At 26.4% G+C, this 25,383-nt stretch overlaps 1 protein-coding gene across 2 annotated transcripts; it reads right to left on the reverse strand.

The window, feature by feature from the left end:
- Nucleotides 1-1,237: 1,237 nt before the first annotated feature.
- LOC145832305 (glucose-6-phosphate 1-dehydrogenase-like) lies at nucleotides 1,238-11,933 on the reverse strand. Of its 2 annotated transcripts, none has more exons than XM_082939626.1 (12): nucleotides 11,797-11,933; nucleotides 8,755-8,792; nucleotides 8,418-8,526; nucleotides 8,072-8,289; nucleotides 7,045-7,203; nucleotides 6,692-6,817; nucleotides 6,532-6,625; nucleotides 6,203-6,419; nucleotides 3,387-3,595; nucleotides 3,044-3,120; nucleotides 2,437-2,529; nucleotides 1,238-1,899 (listed from the first exon to the last, which is right to left on the reverse strand). In XM_082939626.1, the coding sequence occupies exons 1-12, from the start codon at nucleotides 11,899-11,901 to the stop codon at nucleotides 1,806-1,808; spliced, it is 1,539 nt and encodes a 512-aa protein (XP_082795752.1). In that variant the 5' UTR covers nucleotides 11,902-11,933; the 3' UTR covers nucleotides 1,238-1,805. The 2 variants fall into 2 exon arrangements, with proteins under 2 accessions (XP_082795752.1, XP_082795761.1); XM_082939635.1 differs by lacking the exon at nucleotides 11,797-11,933 and adding an exon at nucleotides 8,877-9,003.
- Between the last annotated feature and the right edge of the window lie 13,450 nt (nucleotides 11,934-25,383).

A 25,383-nucleotide genomic window follows, 5' to 3' on the forward strand; every position in this document is an offset into this window, starting at 1 on the left:
TAAAACAAGGGCTTACATTTTAATAAAAAAAAAAGCTATTATAAATAATAAGAACATAATATTTGTTATTAGATTATAATAACAACAAATAAGTAAAATATATAAAGATTAATAAAATTGCAAGGTCTGCTTGTAAAACTGAATACACAAAAACAATTAGTTTTTTTGTCAACTATTTTTCGCATTAAGTCCAGTGGAAACAAACTTTATAATAATAAAATATTTATGGAAAACTATACTAAAATGTACTTATGAACAAAAAAATACTTTTTTTGAAGCGTTGTTTGTAGCTGACACTTATTTACAGAACTTTTAAAATCATTTTTGTTAAAGTATATGTTTTAGAAAGATTTTTAAGTAAGTTATTAATTTCTTTATAATCCTAAACTTTTGTCTCCTAATCCCTCTGGTATGACAACTGAATTTGTGGTCATTACTTAATCTTCTTTAATACTTGACTTGAGTATTTACTTACTTTTTATTCTAAATTTTATCAAATAAAAAAAATCTAAACAAAAATAAATGTAGTAGTGATGTTAAAGCTACATAACAAGTCTTAGTTTTTTTTTTGTTAAGTTTTTAATCAATGTTTTAAAAAATTGCTTTCAGTTTTATATAAAAGTAAGTCAAAAATAGTCTCAATTACTGACAAACTTTAAATCAACTTTTTTTTAATGAAAGTGTTCCAACCTTAATTTTTTCTGATCATATTCTTTTTAGAAAAAAAGTTTTTTTTCAATTTTTACTAATTTTTCACTCATAAGAAAATTACTTTCAGAGAAAACTTTAAAATTAAAAAAAACCTCTGCCTTAAAACATAATTTATTCAATACTTTTTAAAAAACGAATTTTATTGCATTGAAAATCAAACTTGTTGAAATAGAAACAACATATAACCAACTTTTATCATTTTTCTTATTTTAAAGTAGGAGTTATGATAAATAAAAATCATAATCAGCTGCTCTCATATATAATAAAATTAATGAAAATACGTTTTCTTTACTTAAAACAAAATTTGATAACAACCGTTTCAACTAAAGTATCCTGTAAACAATACTTTTGCTAGCCGCAATGCAATTTTTTTACCTAAGCTAGCTAAAGTAACCCGGTGGTAATATCAAAGTGAGAATGTTTATTTATATGACTAAGATTAGATATTTAGATTAGTAATATTAAAGTTTGACAAACTTTTTATACGGACCTTCCACTAAAAAAACTTACTTATTAACGAAAGTAATAACTATAGTTGAATACTATTTTACAACATACTGTCAAACAAATATACGTATAAAAAACAATACAATTAATTAAGTAAGGCTTTACTTGCACAAAACAAGGTTTAATATAAGTTAAGTAACTAAGTTTAAGTAATTTTTTACGCAGTTTTTATAATTTATCAATTTGAAGATTGAAAATACTCTTCACACTTTAAAATAATAATAACTATACAAAGTGTGATTTTAATATAAACAAAGTAACAATACAATGAACTAAACTGAAACAAATTTTTACGAAACTTTGTAGCCGAATTCTAAGAAAAAACACTTTTAAATGACTTAAAACAATTGAAAATATAGTAGTTAAGCCAGTCACAAAAATAATTTTAAAAATTGGTAAAACAATTATGTGCAATCAAGTTTGAGTGGATGTACAGTAATTAAACGTAAGCTGAAATGATGTTTCCAAAAACAATTCAGCAGTGTACATTTTTTCGATTTTAAAAAAGCAACAGAGTGAAAACAGAGATTACACGCACAACATATTCTCATTGCATAGGAACATTTAAAGTAGTGGTTGCTCGCTGATTACAGTTTTGGTTCGGGTTCGACCCATTTGTAAGTGGAAGAGTATTTGTAACCGCACTTGCTCACAAACTCATCGGCCTCTTTTGGACCGCGTCTGTTTTATTTTTCATTTTTTTAGAATATTAGTTTTGTATGAAAAAAATTAATACAATTGAAAAAATATATATTATCATAAGTAAGAAATTGATGATGTTTTGAAGCTGATGAGTGCATAGGCACGAAACTCGAGTCCTTTGAGTTTTACATCTTTAAATAAACCGTTTTATTAATAAAGCCCTCAAGGTGGGCTCAGTGTGAAAAAATTTAATTTATTAACTTAAATTATTTAATTATATATGTATATATATATATATACATAACTTTGTGCTTGAATTTAAATGAAAAAATATAGTATTACATTATAATTTATAACATATAGTTTCTAGCATCTTTTTTCTTAACATGAAGACTTAACTTCTCTTTACATAACAAGAATACACATAAAGAAAATATAACATTTAAAGAAACATTTAAGCTTGTTTTGTTTTCACATCTTCAACTTGTAAAAATTTTTCAAGATTATCCCAGGGATACCTACACACTCATCATATTAAAACATAACTGAAAGAGTCAACAACATTTCAACACTCACGTTCCATACACGTAGGGTATTGGCACGGGTTTTGTTTTTTCAATTTCGTGCAAGACCGGAGTGAAAATTCTCCAAGCCTCTCTCAATTCATCACTGCAAGAAAAATGTTCTAGTTATTAATTGATACAACGAGTCTTATTAGAAAACAATAAAAGTAGTTGTTATTTAAATAACGCAACAATATTTTTTATTACTTGCTAGATTTCTATGAGACATTTAAAGAAACTGTTTAAATTTTGGTAATAATATGAGAGGGCAACTTAAAAATCAATCAAATTTCTTTTCAATTGTAAGGTTTATAGCACAAAACTTTAAAAACTACATTATGTTGTAAAGTTTTGTTTTTTATGGTACAGTAAATTTTAAATTAAATAAAGAAGGATACTGCAAATTCTTTAAATCGTTACTAATACAATGTATTTTAAAATCTTATAAATTCAAACTTTAAAGAGTATTTTAAGTTACAAAAGTTTGCCTTTTATTTACAAACTGTGAAACTGTTTAGCTTATGCTAGTTTTAGTTAAAATAACGTCTTGAAAAGTCGTTCTGACTAATTTAGACCATACCAAGTAAAAGTCATGACAAGTAACATTTTAAACAACAAACCTCCTGACAAAGTTTAGCTGGCTTCCAGTGAAAACGTCCAATATCAATCTCTCGTAAGCGTCGGGCATTTTAACATCCTGTTCATAAAATCGAGTGCGAGTTTATTTGTGTGCAACTTCGAAAAACACTTACCTAATTTCTAAAGAACAGCAGCGTTTGCTAATTTTTTTATAAAGTCTAAAAATTACAGAAATCCGAGTCAAAAAAACCTCAATTTTAACAAAAAATTAACTCCATAAAAGCTTTGTTGCAAGTTCGAATAAAAACGGCTTTCCCCAAACACTTATTATCAAAAAAAAAAAGCAAGCGACGAGTTGTGACGTCACAACGGCGAAAAACCCACCTTGTACCTGGTCCTGTAGCTGAGGTCGAGCTCGGTTTCGACCGGGTCCACGCCCATGCCCGGCGACTTGGTCATCATCTTGCAGTAGACCGCCTCGTTGGGCTGCACCCTGACAACGAGCTCGTTGCGCTTGGTGGCGCCCTCGCCGAATATGTCGCCGGGAACGTCCTTGAACTGAATGCGGATCTCGGCCTTGCGCTCGTTCAACGCTGTAAGTTGAGTTTTGGATGTTTAACGGTACGTAAGTTTGAAGGATAATTAACAATATTGCTTATTATAAATTAAATTTGTTTTGCATAACTTATAGTTTGATTTTGAGTTTGAAGGTATTTTGCTGTTACTCTGTTTTGTTTTTCTTATTTGTTGTAGTCGAAATTTTATTGAAGGTGTTTTTAAAACAAAACAATGTTTCACTCTGGGTTCTGTTGAGATCTTAATAGTTTATTATATATTATCAAATAGGCTTCTATGCGTATTTAATTTGAGAACTTTTCAGTTTTCAATTCAGAGATTACAGTATTGTCTGTTACAGCATGAGAAATAATTCACGCATGAGTTAGTATGATGTTAGTTTTTTATAAGGCTTGAATATAAAAAATCCAACCAAAACGATTTCCTTGAAATATATCAACAATAATTTATAACACAGAAAAAATTCTTAGTTTTAATAAACTTAGTACTTTCCACAATTGTAGTTGGCTTATGAAAAGTTTCAAATAATAAAAAACTGACTATTGCTAAAGATTTATAATAAATATTTTTTTTTTGAAAATATTTTTTTTTTAATTTGCAATGATGTTAATATAGAGCAATATGCTTTTCTTCATGTTTATATAAAAGTTTTTATATTTTTTCTTTTATTTTAAATGATTTTTAAATTTTCATACCGGTATTTTCTTTCAACACATAATGGATTTAAAAGCAATATTTTAACCAAACTTATTAAGTTATGTTAAATAAAAATTTTTGATTATCTTAAGTTAATTGATTTATAGACTTTTGGTTTCAATGAAGTATTGAATTTGTTTTTAAATAAAGTTGTGTAAACTAAGTTACAAATTTTTTTGAAAAAATTAAAAGCTTTAAAAAGTTTTAAAAGCCTTTATAAAACATAACTGTTTGTTTATTTACTTATTCTATACTAGTATAACACAAACAATTTAATTAAAAACGATATTTTCCAGTAATTATAAATAGTAGAACAAATATTAAAAACAAAATTTTAAACGTTTTGACGAGCTAAATAAATGCTTAAAAATTTATTATAAAACTGACTAGAAGTGCTTCACTTATTTACAGTTTTGTAATTGCAAAATAAGTAACATTGTTTTACAAAGTTAAGCATTAAAAATAAAAAGAAGTAATTAAAAGTTGATTGTAAATTTCTAACAAAAACTAATTTTATTACTTATAAAGTTCTTAATAAAAATATATAATTTACTTTATTAACATTTAGTAATTTTCTAAATATTTATCGCATAAAACTTTGACTTATCAATAATTTTTTTGTTAAGTGATGATTTCTAAACTGTTTAAAATTTATTAATATACTTTATTAAACTTTCAAACTTCCGGAATTTTTTTTTTAATGATAGTCACATCATTTTAAACTTATGGTACTTACCTTTAACTTACTTTTTATTACACAGTTTAAGTATTTGCTTAAAATAAACAGTTTACTTAGCTTGTTTGTATAGTTTTTTAAGGATTTGTCTAACATTTAATTCAGATTATTTGTTAAGTGTCGTAAATTTTCATTGATTTTTTTTGACAGATAACTTTTAAACAAATAGTTAAAGTATCTTGAGTGACTTTCACAACAATATATTATATTACAGAAAAGCAATGATTAATGGCTGATTTAGTTTTACGTCAAAATCATATAAATAATATGTACTGTAATTAAATCTAAATTAATCAACAGTCTTTTTTTTTTTAAACTTTGTTTTAACAACATTGAGTTAGCAAGTGCACTGTATTGTGAAAAAGTAAAAAACAAGGAAGCTTACAAAATTTGCATGTTTACCTAATAATTATCACCATGATACACCAAATTATATGGTAAGTAGGCTTATAACAACAAAGAAATTTCACTTGCTCGAAAAACCTGGCTATTAGAAAGAAAAATGCTTTGTAATGCCACTTCACAACTCAATTATATTTGCTCGAAAATCAAACATCATTGTTGCAATGAAGTTATTAAAATAAATCTGAGTAAACTTATACTAGTTATAATAAATTCAAAATGAAATCAATAAATTTGCGTTTTTTTATGAAATTGTTTTTTAATTAAGCTAGGTTAAAATAAAAACAAATTTAAGCATGACCATGAAATCACAAAGACTAAACATCTATGGTTTATAGAGCTAAACTTGGCAAAAAAAAAATTATGGCTTTCATTATTTTTTTCTTATAGCTGTTTAGTCTGTATAAACATAAATACATGAGTCATAACATTGCTAAATGTATTTTGCTAAATGTATAAAATATTTTGCCTAACATCCAGCAATATTATTCTAAATATAGTACATTTTATTACTTAAATTAGAATATTTACTTAACTTCAATATACTTGTTAATTTTAGCTAGTTAAGTATATTATTTTTCTTAACCGATGTCGAAATTCGAGTTCTATATTTTATGTAAGTATAACAAATTTATTGAACCAAAATTAGTCTATAATGAAAAATAATAAACCTCAAGCAACACAAAAATAAACTAAAAAATAATTTAAACTAGCACTCTTAAAAATTTTGTTTACCCTTCAAAACAAAATATTTTTATCTATCCACAACAGTTTACAAACAACTTCAAACCTTTTCCGCACTTGAGAATGAACGGGACACCGTCCCACCTCTCGTTCTTGATGTTGAACCTGGCCACGGCGTACGTTGCGGTGACCGAACCCTTCGGAACCGTCTTGTCGTCAAGGTAACCCAGTTTGGCCTCGCCCTCCCCGTCCGGGTTGCCAACGTACTGTCCCAGCACGACGTCGTCCAGGGTCAGAGGGGCGATGCACTTCAGCACTTTCACCTGGAGAATTTCATATTTTCTAAAGTGCTTAGAGCAAACTATGCATTTAAAATCGTTTTGATACATATGAGTTCTTAGAAATATAAAACAACCAATGAAAAAAAATATAAACTTTTTCGTCTCTGATGTCGTTGGCGTGCTTGCTGGCAGGCTTCTCCATGGCGGTCAGGCAGAGCACTTGGAAGAGGTGGTTTTGCATGACGTCCCTGTGTGCAAAGCAAACGTCAACACAAATCGTCTTAAATGCAAATTACTTTGTACGTAAAACAAACCTGACGATGCCGAAATTGTCGAAGTAACCGCCTCTCCCGCCGGTTCCAATCGGCTCCTTGAACGTGATGAGCACACTGGCAATGTTGTCCCTGTTCCAAATCGGCCCGAACAGACGGTTGGCGAACCTGTACGCGTTTGTGAGTGTTACAAAAAGTATAAAGAAATAAACAAATGGTTAAAACAAAGTTGACACAGGAATAATTTCATTGAAGTACATAGTTATTCAGTTTAATTTTTTTTTGTATTGCAAAATTGCAGTTTAGTTATCTGTCAGCGGTGATACAGAGTAATTGCCAAATTTTACAATACATATATTTTTCAAATTGAAGTAAACAAAATTGGTAAACTTTACCTCATCACCAGCAAGTTTTGAACCATTTCCTTTCCGAGGTAATGGTCAATTCGGTAGAGCTGATTTTCCGAGAAGTACTTGGCCAGATGGTTGGACAAGACTTCGCTGGAGTCGTAGTCTCTTCCGAACGGCTTCTCTATAATTATTCTGTTCCAGCCTCTGTAACATTTTTGTGTAACTTTATATTACGTTTAAGATAGGTAGTTTTTAGAGTTGTTGGTTATTATGATACTTGATGAGTAAAAAGTAATTTATTGAAAACATTAAAATTTTTATAATAAACAGGGTTGCTAAATGACTTTGGCTAATTTTCTACAGGTTTTCAAAATTTCCTTTAGGTTTTTAAAAGTATTGATTTTTAGATCTATATTTAGTTTAAAATTTAGTTTTAGGTAAAAAAATGTGCAAAATAGTATAAAAACATTGAAAAGATACTGTAAAGCTACTTTAAATGCGTTTTTAAATAAAATAAATTTTTGATGATGACAAAAAAAAATTATCTGCATGATTAAGTTTTTGCATCAAATTGGAATTCAACTACTTAACATGCAAAAATTGTTTAAAATTCCAGGGTTTTCCAGGTTTTTTGCTGATTATTATTGTTCAAAATTCCAAGTTTTTTTTTTATTTTTCAAATTCCAGGTTTTTCCGGGTTTTTTAGCCTAAATTGTCAAATTCCAGGATTCCAGATTTTTTGGCAACCCTCAATAGTTACCCCTTAATACCTTAGCAATTCTAAGTGAATGTGAATTTCGTACTCTTAGCTAATATATTTGTTCAAACGTATCTATTTTTTAAGTGTGTTTAACTGTATGCGAAAATAAAAAATGAAAAAAACTAGTAGTTTGTACTATAGTTTATTTTTCATGCAGCAAATTGACCACGTTTTTAAAGAGTATTTACTTTTAACAAATGCAGTTCAATTAGTTACTTATTTAGTAATATGTTTAGTATATTACAATACTAGTAGTATTGATTAACTCCTATCAAAAATTTAGACATAAAAATAATTTTATTGGTAAACTACTTGTGATTCATGCAGTTCAATTTTATCTGCTCAGTAACTGGAATGAAAACTGTTGGAGGCAGTGCCAGGTAGAAAATTCTGTTTGCCTTGCTTCCGTTTGGCAACCGGTTAATGGCCTTGTCAAGATCTTGGTAGCCTTTTTTGTCATCATAAGGCCCCTTTACGTATGTCATCTTAGCAAAGAACTCAACCATCTTTTCCTTTTCGTCATCTTTCACCTTGACAAAATATGCTTTTATTAATTAATCATGACAATAATAAATTTAAAAAAAAATTATTATAAGTTTCATCATACAAAGTATAAATTTTAGGACCTTATTTTAATTTATTTGATATATTTTTTTACCTTCATGTAAGGAAGTGTTCTTGCCTTTACGTCATTTACAGTCAAGTCAGATCTGGCATAACCAATAAAATGAATGTCTTTTGGTAAAAGACCATCTTTGTACAGCCACCTAAAAACATCCTTGTACATTCAAAACTAAGTTTAAATTAACTTAATTATATAATTAAAGCTAGCAAAATTGTTATATATATAAGCTGAGTTTTAAAAAAATCTGGTTTAAAAAAAAAAAAAATTTAAAGAGTTTGCTTGTTTATATTTAATGAAATAGAACATAAATATTTTAAATATATTTATTATTAATTGAAAAGTAGAATTTTACAAAAAAGAATGCACTAACCAAGCAGATGGAATAGTCTTTTTCTTGGCCAAGTCACCCTAAAAAAATAAAAACTATTTATAAATATAAGTTTCCAAAAGTTGTTACTAATAATTTACTTTAAATCAACCAAAAAGTCCTACCGAAATTCCAAAGATTACTAGTATGTGCTTATCTTTATTATTTGTCATATACTTTAAAATGTCCTCCTCACTAGAAACTTTTACTTCTTCATTCGAATTCATTTTTTTATAAATCTGCTTTACATGCAAGCTTTGAAAACAAAAAGTATAATTATTGATCGTTTGTAGAATTAAGATAAATTAAGATGCTTCAATCAGTGTAAAGTTTGAATCAAAAACTAGATAATTAAAATAAGCAAAAATGAAAATAAATCAGTATAAATTTATAAATTTTAAGCAAACTTTTAATTAATTATAATTTTTTAAACTAAAATACTTTTAGTATCAACTTTGGATATAAAAGTAATAAAACAAATTTAAAATACATAAAACCTTATGAACTATCAAAAAATATTAAAGTAAAAATATATTAAAAGTGTCAAGTTTGAAACATAGTACTCTCATAAATGCCATTTATTGTTAATTAATGTGAAATTAGAATAAAATTATTTAACATAAATCAAAAATCTTTAGTACATAAGCTAAAACCACAGTTTGTGTAAATTCAAAGATTGCTCACACCAAAGTCAATAGCTTTAAAACTGAATGTGAAATAAAATAAGTAATTTCACATAAATAAATTTTATTTGTTTTTAGTGCTACTAAAAAGCAAGTATTAAAGGTTTAAAGTTTCATTAGCAACATGACTTTCAAAAAACAATGCTTATTTATATACTCTCTTTTTACATAAAAAACTTAAAACTTTACACCTAACTTAACTTTCAAAACAATATCATCTTAATGTTTTATAAAATAAACCAAATAACATATAAGTTAAAAAAAAATTTAACTTATCAAATATTGTAAATTGTGAGTAATCTTGTTTTTAAGTAAATTTAATGCTTTTACTTTAATACACTCATCCAAAAAACTTAAAAACAATAATACTTCGAATAATGTATTTAGTTTATTAAGATCTTAGTATAAAAAAAACAGCTTAGTCTAATAATTTTAGGTAGTTATTTTTTAAAACAAGATCTCTTTTATATTGTAGTAAGTTGCAGTAGGTTACTTATGGGAGGCGCAAAGTTAAATGGCAAAAAAAAAATACTATTAGTATTTCACTAAAAATCTATCTCCTCCTACGTTTGTGAAGATAATTACCTCAGACTTTCAGGAAATGTTTCTTGCAATATTTAAAAAATTCCGTCACTACAAAATCAAAAATAATTAGAAAATAAATTTTTTATGACAAAAAAAACAAAATAATAACAGATTTTTTTGTCATATATATATATTTAAATTTTGTTGCCACAGAACTTTCTAAATATTGCAAGAGATATTTCCTGAAAGTTTGAGGTAGTTATCTTAAAAAACGTAGAAGGAGATAGATTTTTAGTGAAATAGTCTTTTTTTGCCATTTTAGTTTTTGCCTTCATAAGAAACCTACTGTAGTCTCCAACCTTAACTGATTATACCTCAAAAACTATTATAAATTTTAAAAATATGTAAAAATAACTTGAAGACTATCTAAGACTTATCAATAAAAGATCAAATTTTGAAAAAAATGATTCACCCCCCAATGCCCTTAATATTATTTGTAAGCTTTTAAGATAGTAAAATAATTGATAATAAAAAAAATTCAGGTTGTTACTCCTGTATTGGAAAATTTATACAAAATAGACTAATCTCAAGTGCCAATTGATTGTTTGTGTTCAAAAAAAATTACTTAAGTTCATACTTTAAGCTCTCATATAAGCTTATGTTTTTATTTTCAAAATATGCTAACCCTTTGAACTTAATAAAGTAATTTTGGACTGCATACTTTTCCAACCCTAGTTTGAGGTATTGCAAAGGGTAACAACTAAATTTGCCATACAAAATATAAATTTTAATTTCTTTTTTAAGGAGAAAGTTATAAATAATTCCTATTAAGTGCAATTATGAATTTATTAATCGATTTATCTGTGTTTTTAAGTAAAAACTGTAAAAACAGTACCAAGTTCTTGCTACACAGAAATATATAAATAAAAATAATTTTTGAATTAAAACTTTTTTTTTAAATATGTAAACTTAATGATATTTTTCATATAATTTCAAATATATTTAATAATATATACAAAAGGTCTAATAAAAAACAAAATTAGTTAAGCAAATTTTACAATATTTATATGCATTATTTTGTAAAACTAAAACATTACAGATATTGTACATTTAAAGTGACTATTTCTAAGTTTTTTAAAATAAACATTTAAAATTTTCAGTTATAAAGTATAAGATAATAATATCTATAACTATTTTTTAATAAAACAAGCTATCTTTTTTTTTTGAGCAAAATATGTGTTTTATTGCTTAAAAGTATGTCTTTTAAAAAATTAAACTAAAGAAGAGCTTGAATGCTAATGTATTAATTTTTACATAACACTAAAGACTTTCAAATAATAAATTAGAAATGAAAGTAAAACTATTACACTACTGCATCATAAATAAAAAACATATTACAATAAAACATAAAATTAAATTTATACCATATAATCATATATAATAAACATAAAACTTGGTTGCATTGCAAATTATGTATGAAAATTTGTTCATAAGTTTTAAACTAATTAATAAAACCAATTTATTGAACTTTTTGCTAGCTTTTTTGTTAGTTAACAAATTAAATAAGTAATTGTTGCAAAAAACAATATAAGTTTAATTTCCAATCATAAACAATAGATTGGAAGAATTTTTCAAAACATAGTAATATAAAATAAAATCATATTGCTTTGTCATTAATTACAATTTTTCTATAATTAATAATACTTGAGCTTAGCTTATCAAAAATCAGCATAGTGATTACAAAAATTAATTTTGATCTCCGTTAACTGATTTACTTGATTGCTTGTATCAACACAAAACTCAACAATTTGGCGTGATACTATTCAAAACAACATACTGATGCTCCTAAAATAATAAAGACGTGTTTAGGTTTATCCATGTTCTTTGCAACTGCAAGTTGAAATTTTTGAAAAACATCTTGTAGTTCAGTTTGTTTAGGCATTTTGTATAAGGTTATTCTAAATTAATCAGAACTTCTGTTACAAACATTAAAATTATAAAACATCTTAAATTTTAGAATTATAATATTTTTTAGATTATTTGAAACTATTTAAAAAACTCTAAAAAATACAGTGAGTAATGTTTAAACTAATTTCTAAAAATATTCCATTTGAAAATTTTAACTTAAATTTTAAGTTAAAAACTAGAGATTTTATTTCTTTACTATAACTAAAAAGTAATTAATTAAGTTTAATTTTTATCTAAAGCAAAACTAAATGACTGCCAGTAACAGCACATTGTTTTGCACATCTACAACTTGTAAAACTTTCATTTACATTAAGATGTCATTTTACTAAACTTGAAAACAAACTTTAATTTTGATGAGCTTTTAAGAAGTAGTAATTGTATAAGATATATCTATACCACTGCAAAAAATCACTAACCTGTATTAAATTAGTTTGATTTATAATTGAGTTAATATTACATTAATCTGCAGCAATCCAATGAATGGTCATTTTTTAAATAATTTAAAAGGTTTTGGAATTTTTTACTTAATTTTGAATGTTTTTAGAAAATTAAGATTTTGGCTTCAACTAAAATTTAAGATAATATAAAATGATGTAAAATTTTGTTATATTTTTTTTTTCTTTAGTACTTATTTTTTAATTCAAAGGATGTATAAATTATTGACATTATACTTAATTTAATATTACTTTTGTCCTGGGGTATGTTTTTTTTATGCAATAAGTTATTTTGATGTAATAAAAAAATTACACGTTTAACACAATTCATTTGCCAAATATTTATGTTTACATTTAGTAATCATTCTATTGTAATGAAGAAAAAATTATTTTCTCAAGCAAGTATTTAAGTAGAATACTTGAAAAATTTTCAAAATAAATTGATATCATAGACCTTCTAAATCAAGGTTTCCTAAAGGGGATCATATGGCACCCTCGGTTGCTATTATAGAAATTTAGGGAGGCCATATACAGCAAAGGGGCCAAAGGGAGGACCGTGAGCAGTTATAGGCCTACAGGGGGCCATGAGACCATAATTTGAAACTTACATTAGATATTTTGTATTTGTTGATGAAGAACAAAAAAATGGTTTTAAGCAAATTTAATAGTAGTTTTTTGAGAAAACTTGTTGGAGGGGCCATAGATTTTTTAATTATTTAAAGGGGGGCTTATGAAAAAAGTTTGAGAAATCCTAATCTAAATGCTTTAAAAAGGTTTTATCTAATTAAAAGTGACTCAAAAATTTGTTCCAGTTTAGTTTTTTTTTTTTGCTTTGCCTATAAACTCATAAGTTTAATAGCTTAAGGGGTACAAAGGACTACCAACTAGATTAAGATTTTTTTAAAATAGACATATAGAAAATTTAAGCTCATTTAGAGCTTTAAGCTAAAAAAAATCTGTCTACAACAGAAGTTTATCCAATTAGTGTGAGATAATTTAAGGGGTCTAAAGGTAGAAATCAATGATCAAACAAAGCCATGAAATAACTACTTTCACATTAAAATATTGTATTATTCTTTATTTATTTATTTATACAGGTATTTCAAAGCTTGGAATATTTATGTAATATATAAAAAAATTTTACTTAATTGTTGAAACTATTTTTGTTATCCTAGAAAACTAGCACAATTAGGAAAATTATAAGTAGAAAGTTTTTTAATTCTTAGACTTGGTAGAACTAAATAACCTTAAAAACCAAATATAATGCTTGAGATTAAGTTGTTTAACTTTAAGACACCTTAAAACCTATCTTTTAAAATTTCATTGATTAGTTTAAGTAGAACAAATAGTTTTTTATTGTCAAAATTCAGTACATAAGATCTACTAAAGATTTGTAAGATGTAACAAAACAAAAATATTTAAAATATGAGTATAATTTGTTTGAAATAATATAAATTATTATGTAAAAAACACAAAACCAAAACAGTTTAGAAAGCTTAAGTCTGATAAATTTTGTCATGTTATGATTTTTTTTTAATCTGAAGAACTATTGTTTTTACAATGTTGGGGTACATTTTTTTTTTTACAAAATTCATTTTTGTTGTTGTGGGTTAAACACATTTTTAACATGTTAACCTCATTTTAAAAACCTTAACTATCAAAATAATTAAAACTAGTTTTTGTAATGTAAGGGTGCAAAGTTTGAGAGTTAAATAAGTTTCTTACCAAAAGACCAATTTAGAAATCATATAAAGAACTATTTTATTAAATATCTATCAACTCTTACTGTTTTCAAGCAATTGATATCAAACATTCTTATTATATTCATGATTTAATAACTTAATAAAAAAATTGTAGAAACATTTAAGTTTAGATAAAAAAAAAGATTTTAAATAAAATTTAATTAAAAAAAGAAGCTTTATTTTCTTTTATGGTCATAGAAAAGTGCTCATTTGTTGTTTTTATATGATTTTTTAATAAAAATTTCCTTGTAACACAACAAATATTTCCTGAAAACTTGAGGCAAATCACTTAAATAAATTAGGAGAGATTTACTGTAAATTTAGTACTAATTTCTGATTAAACAAATATTAAAAAATTTAAGGGTTTATACCTTTGAACTTTTCACAAAAACAACTATACTTCAAAAAAAATATTAGTGCTTTTATATACTAAAAAAATTACTTAAAGTTTATACTAAAGTGTAGTATTTATATAAGAACCAAGAGTAATACTTGTAAATATCCGATCTTTCCCCATAAAATTTGTTTTATTAATAAGTTTAAATTTCAAAAATCAAAGTGTTCAACTCTATACTAATTTGACTGAGTATAAAAACAATCTTTTTATTTATTTGCTCAAATAAACTAAAATAAAAAATATATAAAAAGTATATGTGGTAGTCTTACTATACTGAGTACTTTTTATAGATTGTAAACAATATCATCTTCCCTCTACAATGATAAACGTTTTTTTAACCCAGTATATGACATTAGATCACGTGAATACATTATTAATTGTAATTAGGTTATGTAAACTTTAAAAACTAAGTAGGCTTTAAATATAAAACTAATATGTATATATTTCTCATTAGAATTTTGTACTTTAGGGAAATTTCTTAGCTCATACCTACTTCCTGATTGCATGTTATTTAAAACATTGAAGATTTAGTTTTATTGTCTCTTAGTTAAGTTTAGAAACAATTAGTTATAAAGTAGGGTAAGTCCCTTATTTATCCACTACTAAGCTCGTCAAAAGGTTCGGTAGTTTAAAGTTCTTACAGCAAACACAAACATTCACGAGCGATAACTTAGCTCGAGTAATAATTTTTAGAAATTTTTAAAATATATAAAACTTTGATGCCAATTATTTTCTTTATTTTTTAAGCTATCTACGATTTTTTTCTAGAGAACTTCCTTTGCCTAGACTTTAAAAAATTTTCCATCGTATTAGGGGTTGACTTTTTGAGTGAGCCCCATTGAAAGATAAGGGTTATTTTTACTGAAAAGGTGATTGTTGCCAAAAAACTTTTTTTTTAATGTTCTTATACATCTTCGTTTTAATAAATTTATTGATTTTTTATTTTTCAATTTGTTAATATTGTTACAAATATGCTCAATTCAAATTTTTCATGGACACTCGATTTTTGCAGAACTTTCGAAATACTTAAGGCCTCAGTGTAGCAAAAAAAAAAGAAAAATTTTTTCTAAAGCTATTTTTAATACACTTAGTAATGTATTATTTCAAATACTTGATACTTTTTTTAAGCAGAAAAGTCCTCTGAATTCGCCGCGGGTTATGAAACCCTAAATTCTCTCAAAATACTATGCCAAATATTGGTTTCTCGAATTATGAGGTCACACCACAAACGTTCACTTACACGCATGCCTATAAATATGTAAAAGCAGTAAATGTTGATTTTACTGGGCAGCTTGCTAAATTGCACTAGCGTAAAAAAAAATTGCACGAGAGGACAAAATTGCACCAGTTCACAAAATTACACGAAGATTCTTTTGTACGAAGACACTTTTGCACGGGTAATTTTATTTTGTTAATTTTTTTTATTTAGTTTTTTTCTACTATCACTGTAACCCTTAACCCTTACCCTCGGTCAGTAGCTTTTTTTAATTTTATTATTTTATTTTTTCATTAGTTGTTTTTTTTAATTTTTGTTTTTACTATCACTGTTACCCCTAACCTTTACCCTCGGTCAGTAGCTTTTTTTTTATAGTATTTTTTTAAAGTATTTTTTTCTTTATTTTTTTACTCACGTGCAAAAATTTAACTCGTGCAAAATTGACCATTGGTGCAAAATCGTCTTCTTGCAATTTTGGCTTTGTGCAATTTTGGGCACTCGTGCAATTTAAGTCCCTTCGTGCAGTTTTGTAACCTCGTGCATTTTTATCTTCGTGCAATTTAAACCCGTTCCCGTTTTTACTAGTTCAGTTGATAAAAGTTAATGTTAAAATAAATTAAATGTAGGAAAAGTTTCAGGTTGTCATGTTCTTTTTATTTGTAAGACTTATGTTTTAGGTGTGTATGAAAGTTGAGTCCAGTAAATAGTTATACTGTTTAAAGTTGTAGTATTGCATAAATTTAGTACTATCAATGTTTAATATTTTATTAATTTTCTATTTTTTCTTCCAACTTATATTTAAATTAAAAAGTAAATATCTGTTTCAATTAATTTGTTGAATAGTTATACTATTTTTAGTTACCACATTTTATAATTTTTTTGTTTTAATGTTGACTTTAAATTTCAATAATTTCTTATACTTTCCCCTTTTTAAACAAAATAGCCATAGAAAAAGTTGAAAAACACTAGAACGATACTTTAGAGTTGAGTTTTTATTCTTAGTTTTTTTAAAATTAGAAACAAATAGTATTTTGAGATTTTTAAAGTGATCACTTGTTTTTCGCAAATTATTTCTATGTTTTTAAAATTTCTTCGTGGTTTTATGAAAATACTTATTTTTGGGTCCATTTTTAGTTTAAAGTTATGTTGAAAGTACAAATATTATTTTGCAATTATCAGGGTGACTACTGATTTTTGGCAAACTATCTCCAGGTTTTTAAATTTTCTTCCATGTTTTATGAAAAAACTTTTTTAAGGTTTATTTTTAGTTAAAGTTTATGTTTAAAGTACAATAATGATTTAAGCAGTATAACAATATTAAAAAAATACTGTAAAGCTACTTTAAATAAAAATTTTTCTACAGGTCTTATAAATTTTGACTGAACTTCATTTATACATTTTATTTTTGTACAATATCCTAATTAAGCCAGTACTCAATAATCAAATTTAAAACACATGTGAATTTTAATTTAATTACACTTTTTACAAGTATTTTATAGTTTTCGCACATTTTGTCATTTTATATTTTTTCTAGCAGAATCACAGTTCGAAAATTCGTTTTTCGGTGAACGTAAGGAAAAAAAAAACTCGTAAAAGATTATAATCTTTAATACATGAATCTTCAATTTGAACTAATTCTTGTGTTAAATCTTCTTTAACTTAATATTTACTAAAGTAAATATACTTAAAAGAAAGCAGTTGAAAAACTTATACAAATTGTTTCAGGCTTGCATCAAAAATAATGAAAAAAAAACCGTGTTAAACCAAAAAAAAAATTATACTATTTTAAACATACTTTTATTTAAATTATATGCTTGTGTTACAGAAGCAGTCGTTGTTCAGCTGACATATGTTTAAGTTAAGCAAAGTTTGAATTTTGTCTATTTATCTATTTAAGTTTTATAAAAACCAGTTATACCTAAATAAAAAAAATAATAACACTTTTACTGTTATATGTAAATATTTATTTTTTAGTTTGAAGATTTTAAAGTAGATAGAAGTTTTTAAAATTTGAAGCAAAATGTTTCTTGAAGCAAAAATTGACTTTGTTGAGATTAACAAAAGAAATTGTCTGAAACTGGTAGAAAAACAGACACAAAGTTCTCTGAAACAAACGATGGATAAAGGTAGACTACTGTTTTATACAATTAACTTATTGTGATTTGATTAGATACAAAATGTAAAAAACCTTTTTTGACTTATAGCACTGTAAAGTATAATACTATGTTCGTACGATATTTATTGTAGTGGTATCAATCAAATGACAACAGAACTAAAAACTTCATTTTACACAGGTGATTTCGTCTTAGACGTACAAAGTGCTAAAGTAATGAAGCTATCAAGCTCAACAAGTGAAAAAGTTTTAGCTCAAAGGTATAACAAAAAAACAATAATAAAAACGTTTGTCTTATTTATGAAATGGCAAACATTTTTAACCTACGAACTCTAAAGCAAAACACACTCCGCCGTATAAGCAAAACTTTTACTGTTGTGGTAAAAAGCAAAAGCTTTTTAGAACTTGATTTTCGTTCCGCTAAAATAGTTTTATCAAGTTCACAACTGAATATCTCGTCAGAAGTTGAAGTTTTTTACGCGCTTGAAAACTGGACGAATCACAGTAAACTTAAAAGAAGTCAAAAAGCAGTTGATCTCATAAAGCTAGTTCGTCTACCATTGCTTTCGATTAAAGCTCTAAGCAGCCTTTTGTCTGACAAGTTTGCTTTGTCAAGCATAGCAAACTGCAGAGCACACATCCAAACAGTTTTGAGCGAAAAAAGCGCGGTCGTTTCAAACCCGCCGGAAGAGCAACACCGGTATTGCGACGCTGAAGATTTCGACATTATCGTCATCGAGCACAAAAGAGGCGGAGAAGGCAAAATGGTCACGTTTGCCGGCGGCGATCTGACGAAACCGACGCGACCCACGCCCGCGTCCCCTCACCCACGCATGCACACACGCATTTCTGACCGCAATAGACCAAACGCTGTTTGTTTTCGGCGGCTGGACCAAGAAAGACGGCTACCTCCCGTTCATCGAAGCGTACTCTCCGGAGACTGGAAAGTGGGAACAAGCTGGCAGGATGCCCGTTTACAAGGAAGTTTACCACACCTGCACCCACATGGGCAACATTTACATTTTCGGCCACAAACTCGACTTGTTTTAAACCAGCTTGTTTTCAGCTTTCGACCCGGAAAGCAAGAAGTGGACGGAGAGGACGGCAGCGAGAAGGTTCAGCGTTTACAGCGCGAGCGCGGTTTTCAGGGGAAACGTTGTGGTTTCCGGCGGTAGAGATGACCCTCACAGCGTCAAGACGTACGACTGTTTCGCCGACGAGTGGACGTTTCTGCCCCGAACAATTTTGCCCAGAACAGGCCACGCTCTCGTCAGTGTCAAGAACAAGCTTCACGTTGTTGGAGATCTTGACAACTACAAGGACACGAAAGGCGAGGTTTTTTACAACGGCCGTTTCACGCTGACAAAAAAAATTCCCTTTTTGAACCCGGACAGCGCACTTTGTCGCAGAACGGTGGCGTTCGGAAGCAAGATTTTCGTGTTTAATTTCGATTCATCAAAGCATGCTTGTTACGACGTAGACAAAGAACAGTGGTCTCGTGTTGAAAGCTTGTACTTCGATCACGGTATCTACTGCATTAAAAATTAAATTTAATGCTAGTAAAGCGATACTTAACCTGGAGTAAACTTACTCCTGAGAGTAAATTTCCTTTTTTTAGGAGTAAATTTTCTTTATTCCAAACTATGTAAATTATTTCTTATTAGTTTTCTTTTTATTTTATAATTTGGTATTCAAATACAATTTTTTTTTAAGTTAAATAAATTCTTTAAACTTTTAAATTAAACAAGCTTAAAATTCAAAAAATCTAGTTTTTTCCCTAAAAATTAAAAACTACTTGTATATTGGGGGTAAATTTAGTTATAACCTTCAAAAAAGGGGTAAAACATGAAAAAAGGTTAAGAACCGCTGTTCTAGTGTGTTTATTTTTTCACATTGTTGTAAATATTTTAGAATAAAGGTATTTAAATTTTTTGCTGTTTAAAACAAAGAAAATTTATTAAATTTATGCGAACTAGCGTGTCGTTTACTACTATATGTGAACATGTTGTATTTCTCGTAAATTAAATTTTACAAACAAACTTGTAGTCTCAAAAATTTATTCAGTTGTCTTATGAAATTTTTAACTTAAAGAAGATAAAAAATGCACCCAATCAACTTTTACCCCAAAAATAAGTTTAAAATTTTCATTCTTTTAAATTTTTAAATTCACTAAAACGAAAATTTCAACTTGTAAAAATAATTAGTTTAAATAATGATTTCACTAAACCTTTTGTATCTTTATTTCAGTTGCCTTATTCTAAAACAGGTGGTTAATGATATGAAATATATTGAAATATTTAGTCACTAGTAAGTATATTGTAATATAGGGATTATAACTAATAGTATTGTTTTATACACTTATCTTAACATACTTTTTACTCAAAACTTTAATACTTGAATTAAGTTAATCAACTTAATAAACTTTAATTAACTTGACGTGACTTTTATAATACTTTTTTTTTCTAAAGTAATTTTTGAAACAAAAGCTGTTGCTACATACTCTTTTAGCTACAATTTATTTTTTCTAATGCCTTCTGATAAAATAAAATTTTATTTACAGAATATTTCTTATAAATATTCCTAATTAGTTTCAATTTAAGAATACTTACAATCACTTAATGCTGCTTAGTAATTGTGTAAAGTAACCATCGAAGTTTTTACTTCTTAAAACAAAAAAAGAGTTTTAAATTTGAAAACGATCCAAACATTATAAATTTTATTAATTTAAGTAGATAGTTTTTAGTTGACTCAATAACTACTTACTTAATTTTATCACAGGGGTCAATTTTGTTATAAAGCTTAAACTATGTAACCTGCCGCTTTTTATCAAAAAAAAACTCTCACTCAAAAAGTAATAAAGTTCAAGACTACATTTAATTAAAAGTTTGCAAAAAAAAACAACTATTCAAACATTTCCAAACTAAGGTATTTTTTCGTAAATACTAGCAATTCTAAGCAGAATTTAGCTGTAGAAATATTAAACTTGTAAGTGCTTAACTTTTAGTATTTAAACTTCATTTAAGTACACATAGAAAAATTTAAAACTTCTCGTAAAAACAAACTAAAGTATAACTAATAAAAACATGTCTCTGAAAATTAAACTTATGTTTTCTAATATATTGAACTGTTTCCACCAACTATACATTACACACTGGTTTCTTTTTGTAATTTTACTTTACACACTAGTCAGAATATTCAAAACGAATATATTTTTTATATTAATTTTTGATGCAATCTTAAAACTTAATACTTTTTGTTTTAAGTTGTTAGTCGTAGTTATAACTACGATTAATAACTAAGATTAAAGTTATTTATAACTTTAAACTAATTCAAATACTTTAAATCAGTTTCCCAGTTGGAACCAAGCACAATACCCTGCATCGGTACTAGCATCAACAACAAACCACGCGATACTCTGCTCACTCGGACATGCGATGATCATAAAATATGTTTTTTTCATTTTCAGTAATTATCGTGCTTTAATACATGAAACAGCTTGTAAAGAAATAAACTTCCCTCTAAAAAATGTGTCTTAATTTTTTATTGATTTAACTGTACAAAGGTGAACACGTAAAAAAACACAAAACAAAAGTAGGTCTAAAATGTTTTTATGATTTGTTTTTACAAAAATAAACTAAAATAACAAAACTTTTACAAAGATTCTGTTGGTAGTTTAACTTCTCAAAATTTTTATAGCAATTAAATGAATTACTAGTTAATTATTCCCGCATAAAGTAAATATCAATTTATGAAATTAAAATTTACTTGTGGTACAAATCAAAAAAACATATAACAGTCATCGCTACAACCTAGAACAGTGCTTCTGAAATGGGGTTCCGCGACGCCTCTCAGGGGTTCCGCGAAGCTTTTTGAAATTAAAAAAGAACATTTATTTAATTATAAAATTTTATACAAAATTAAAATTAGGGGTTCCGCGGAAAAATTGAAGTTTGGAAAAGGGTTCCGCAACTAGAAAAAGGTTCAGAAGCACTGACCTAGAACATACCAAAGCCGTTAGTACCTAATTGACATACTCAAAAAGGAACATCTTAAGATATAAATTAATCATCTGTAATCATATCAATACAATTATTCTACTGCAACCCATTTGTATTTATATTATTCATTTGTTCATTCATTGAAAAGATTTTCTTATCAATTTTGTACTTGATTAATTTGTATATTCCCTGACAAGCTAGAAACTTGTGCTCATGCCTTCGTCTTTGTGAAGTTGTTGCAAATTAGTTATTTACTTTATCTATATTAAAAAGATAACTCATTTAAAACATGACTCAATTTTAAACAATCTATTTAAAATATAGTATTCCTTGTGTCTTTTTTACGTTTCTTATACTTTAATCATATGTTTTTTAGTCTTTACATATAAGTTTTTTATAAGATAAAAACATTCGTTAACTTTATTAAATCATTTTTTTTACTCAAGCCCCTCACAACAAACTTATCTATTGTGAATCATGAAGAGTGATTAAAGTTAAAGTACATATATTTTACTTACTTTATATAATACTTACAGTATAGTACTTACAGTATAGTACAGTATAGTACTTACTTAGTACTTACTTTATATAATTAATTCATTTGTTTTTATTAAATTAATTTTTAATACTTTTGCATGTTTTTTCCATTATACTATTTTAACGTTATTGTTTTAGAGTACGGAATTATGTATAACTGGTTAAATCAATTTAGAGTTGTTTTATCTATATTTATACTAGTATTTATATTTATGTTTTTCAAAGCCTTTTTTTAATCGAAAAATCTGATAGATAAATAACAAACTCACTAGAACTATTTTGCTCATAATAAAAGCTGCATTTAATGTACGAGTTCTAAAATTAATATGACACATAAATGTTAAAAAAATGAATAAATATTTAAAGCAGTTACAATGATCAGTATTTGTGTTTAGAAAAAGGTCAAACGGTTTCAATTGACAAAAGTCTATCTTTTTTTTTAGAACTGGAATATATTTATGTACTTTGTTTGAATATATACTAGATTTTTTCATCCTACCGCTAGAATACTGGTGGTAGAATTGGTAATGAATCTGATTTAATAGGTTAGCAGATAAAGGTTCGCAGTTTACAACATAGACTTTTTAATTATTAACCTTTTTTAAATTTTACCATGTCAATTTCAACACATGTTGTAGTTTTTATACAATATTTAATGTTACTTTATAGAAATAGTATTTCATATTTTTTGAAAATTGTTGCTCATATTTTTGATTTTTAAGCTTACCTTTTATTAAATGTATTGTATAAAAACATTTTTTTAAATAAAACTTATGAGCTTAAACTACATATGTAAATTAGCTTTGTTTCTGTAATGCTTTATCTGTCACAGGTTAATTACTTCACGAGCCATAGTTGCCATTGTGGAAATAAGCTTATAGCAAAACTTCACTTGAGCATGAAGTTTTATGCCAAAACATATAAACGTTAATAAAATTCACGTAGTTTATTATTTTTCACGGCTCTACTTTTATAGATAACGTTACTTTCTTACACAAAAAAATTAATTTTATGTAGATAAGTTAAAGCTTTTAATATATTTTATAAGCCTTAACTTAACAGAAAGCATCTACTATCCACAAATCCGTAGAGGTAGGCAGAGGTTTTTCAGAGTTAGTACCAAATCAGCTGCAACATATACGAAAAAATAAAGTGTGATTACCAAGGGCTTATTTTCAAATTATTTATATTCGTAGTTTTCATAAAATCAACACATAATTTATTTCATACTTAGATACAGCCTTATATACATATATGTATATTATTGAACGACATGAAAAGGGCTCAAAATATTTTGTCCTAGGACCTGGTGCACAAAAAAACCTTTCGGTTATCGAGTCGTACACCATGGATACCTTTTAATGTCTTGTCAAGAACTGTACATTTTTACAATAACCTAATTACTTTTTGGTTCTTAACAACTACATTAGATCCACATTCTACATGCAATATTAAAAAAACTAATATTGTTTCAAATATTAAAAGTTTAATCAATTTTTAAGTTAAACTCAAATCTCTTAAATCAAATGTTAAAATATTTTTAGTTTAACTTATATTTAGTTCTTATTGCAATTCAAACTTTAAAAGGTTTATAATTCTCACATAAGTTGATTTTTTTTTCTTAAAATAAATACATATATACAAAATTTAAAATTATTATTCCTACGAATTTTATTTCAGTAATTCTTTTTTATCTTTAATTTTATCTGTAAAGTTTTTTTTCTAAACTATTTTTTATGAAAATTTAAACTTTTCAAACTGTAAAACAACAGTTTGTTTTTTTCAGTCGTTTATATATGATGATAAGCTAAGAAATAATTTTGTATTTGTTGCTTTTACACACTTTCATTGTTTACAGTTTCCATAACATAAAAACCTCAAATATTATATTTTTTATCGCATGTAAATTTATTTTCTGTTTTTATGATATAAATATAGTTTAAGGATTTTAACATGTAACTTTGTTTTTTTACATCATTTTAATTTAAAGTAAAATTTGTGGTTATGTGAATGTAACGAACGACAGTCTGTGATAATATTTAAACCTCAAAAAAAATCTGTAAATTTTAGCTTTAGAAAGATGATAAACGTGCAAGTTATTTGGTGCAAGTTTAAATTTCAATTATACTTGAAATGCTGCAAAAACTTGTTAATTTTCAAAGCATTCTTTTTGAAACTTACTTTTATGTTGTAATTTAAAACCCATTTAAGCTATTTAATATTTTTTTGCACTAATAGTTATTATTTTCTATTTATTCTATGAAAGAAGACTAATTTTTTTTTGGGCTCTTGAATTTAACTTTCTCTTAAAAACACAGTACATTTCGTTTTAATGTTTTGTTAGCTAGCGTGTCGTTTATAATTACAAGTATATGTGGACAGGGTACACGACTGTTCAAATTCAGACATTTAAAATTCCGACAATTCAAATTCTTAAAGTTTTTCATAAATAGCCACAACTTATAAAATAAAACTTATAACAAAATATGTAGGTATAACTAATACCAAACATACAATTAAAACAATATGTGTTTAAGAAAAAACAAGTCATGTTATATTTATTAAAAAAAGCTGTTTTAAGCTTATTAAACTTATACAAAAAAGCAACTAAAAGTGTCTGATAAACCAAAATAATAAGCTACACTAATAATTATATTTTAAAAAGCATATAGTAAGTAAATCTCAACTACAACGTCACTATTTTCATTAATATCCCTTTTTTATACGAAGTGTATAATTATGTTCTAATCATTCATAATGTAATGTCATTGCGGTGTTATTTAATTTAATTAATAACGCTACTTTATGTGCTAATTACATTTATATTCTAGTTTTGGGGTATGTGAATGTCAAATTCACTATTCATTGTTTCTGTTTATTTAATTTTTTTATTTTGCATTTCCATACGCTTTTTATAATTATGTTTCAATTATTGTAAATTTAAATGTTCATTGCACTGTTGATTATTTTTTTAAATCTAAACTTGTATGACTTTATATTCCTATATTTAAATGTTGGG

This window comes from Thalia democratica, chromosome 1 (assembly GCF_965202585.1).
Source record: "Thalia democratica chromosome 1, ktThaDemo2.hap1.1, whole genome shotgun sequence".
Lineage (NCBI taxonomy): Eukaryota > Metazoa > Chordata > Thaliacea > Salpida > Salpidae > Thalia > Thalia democratica.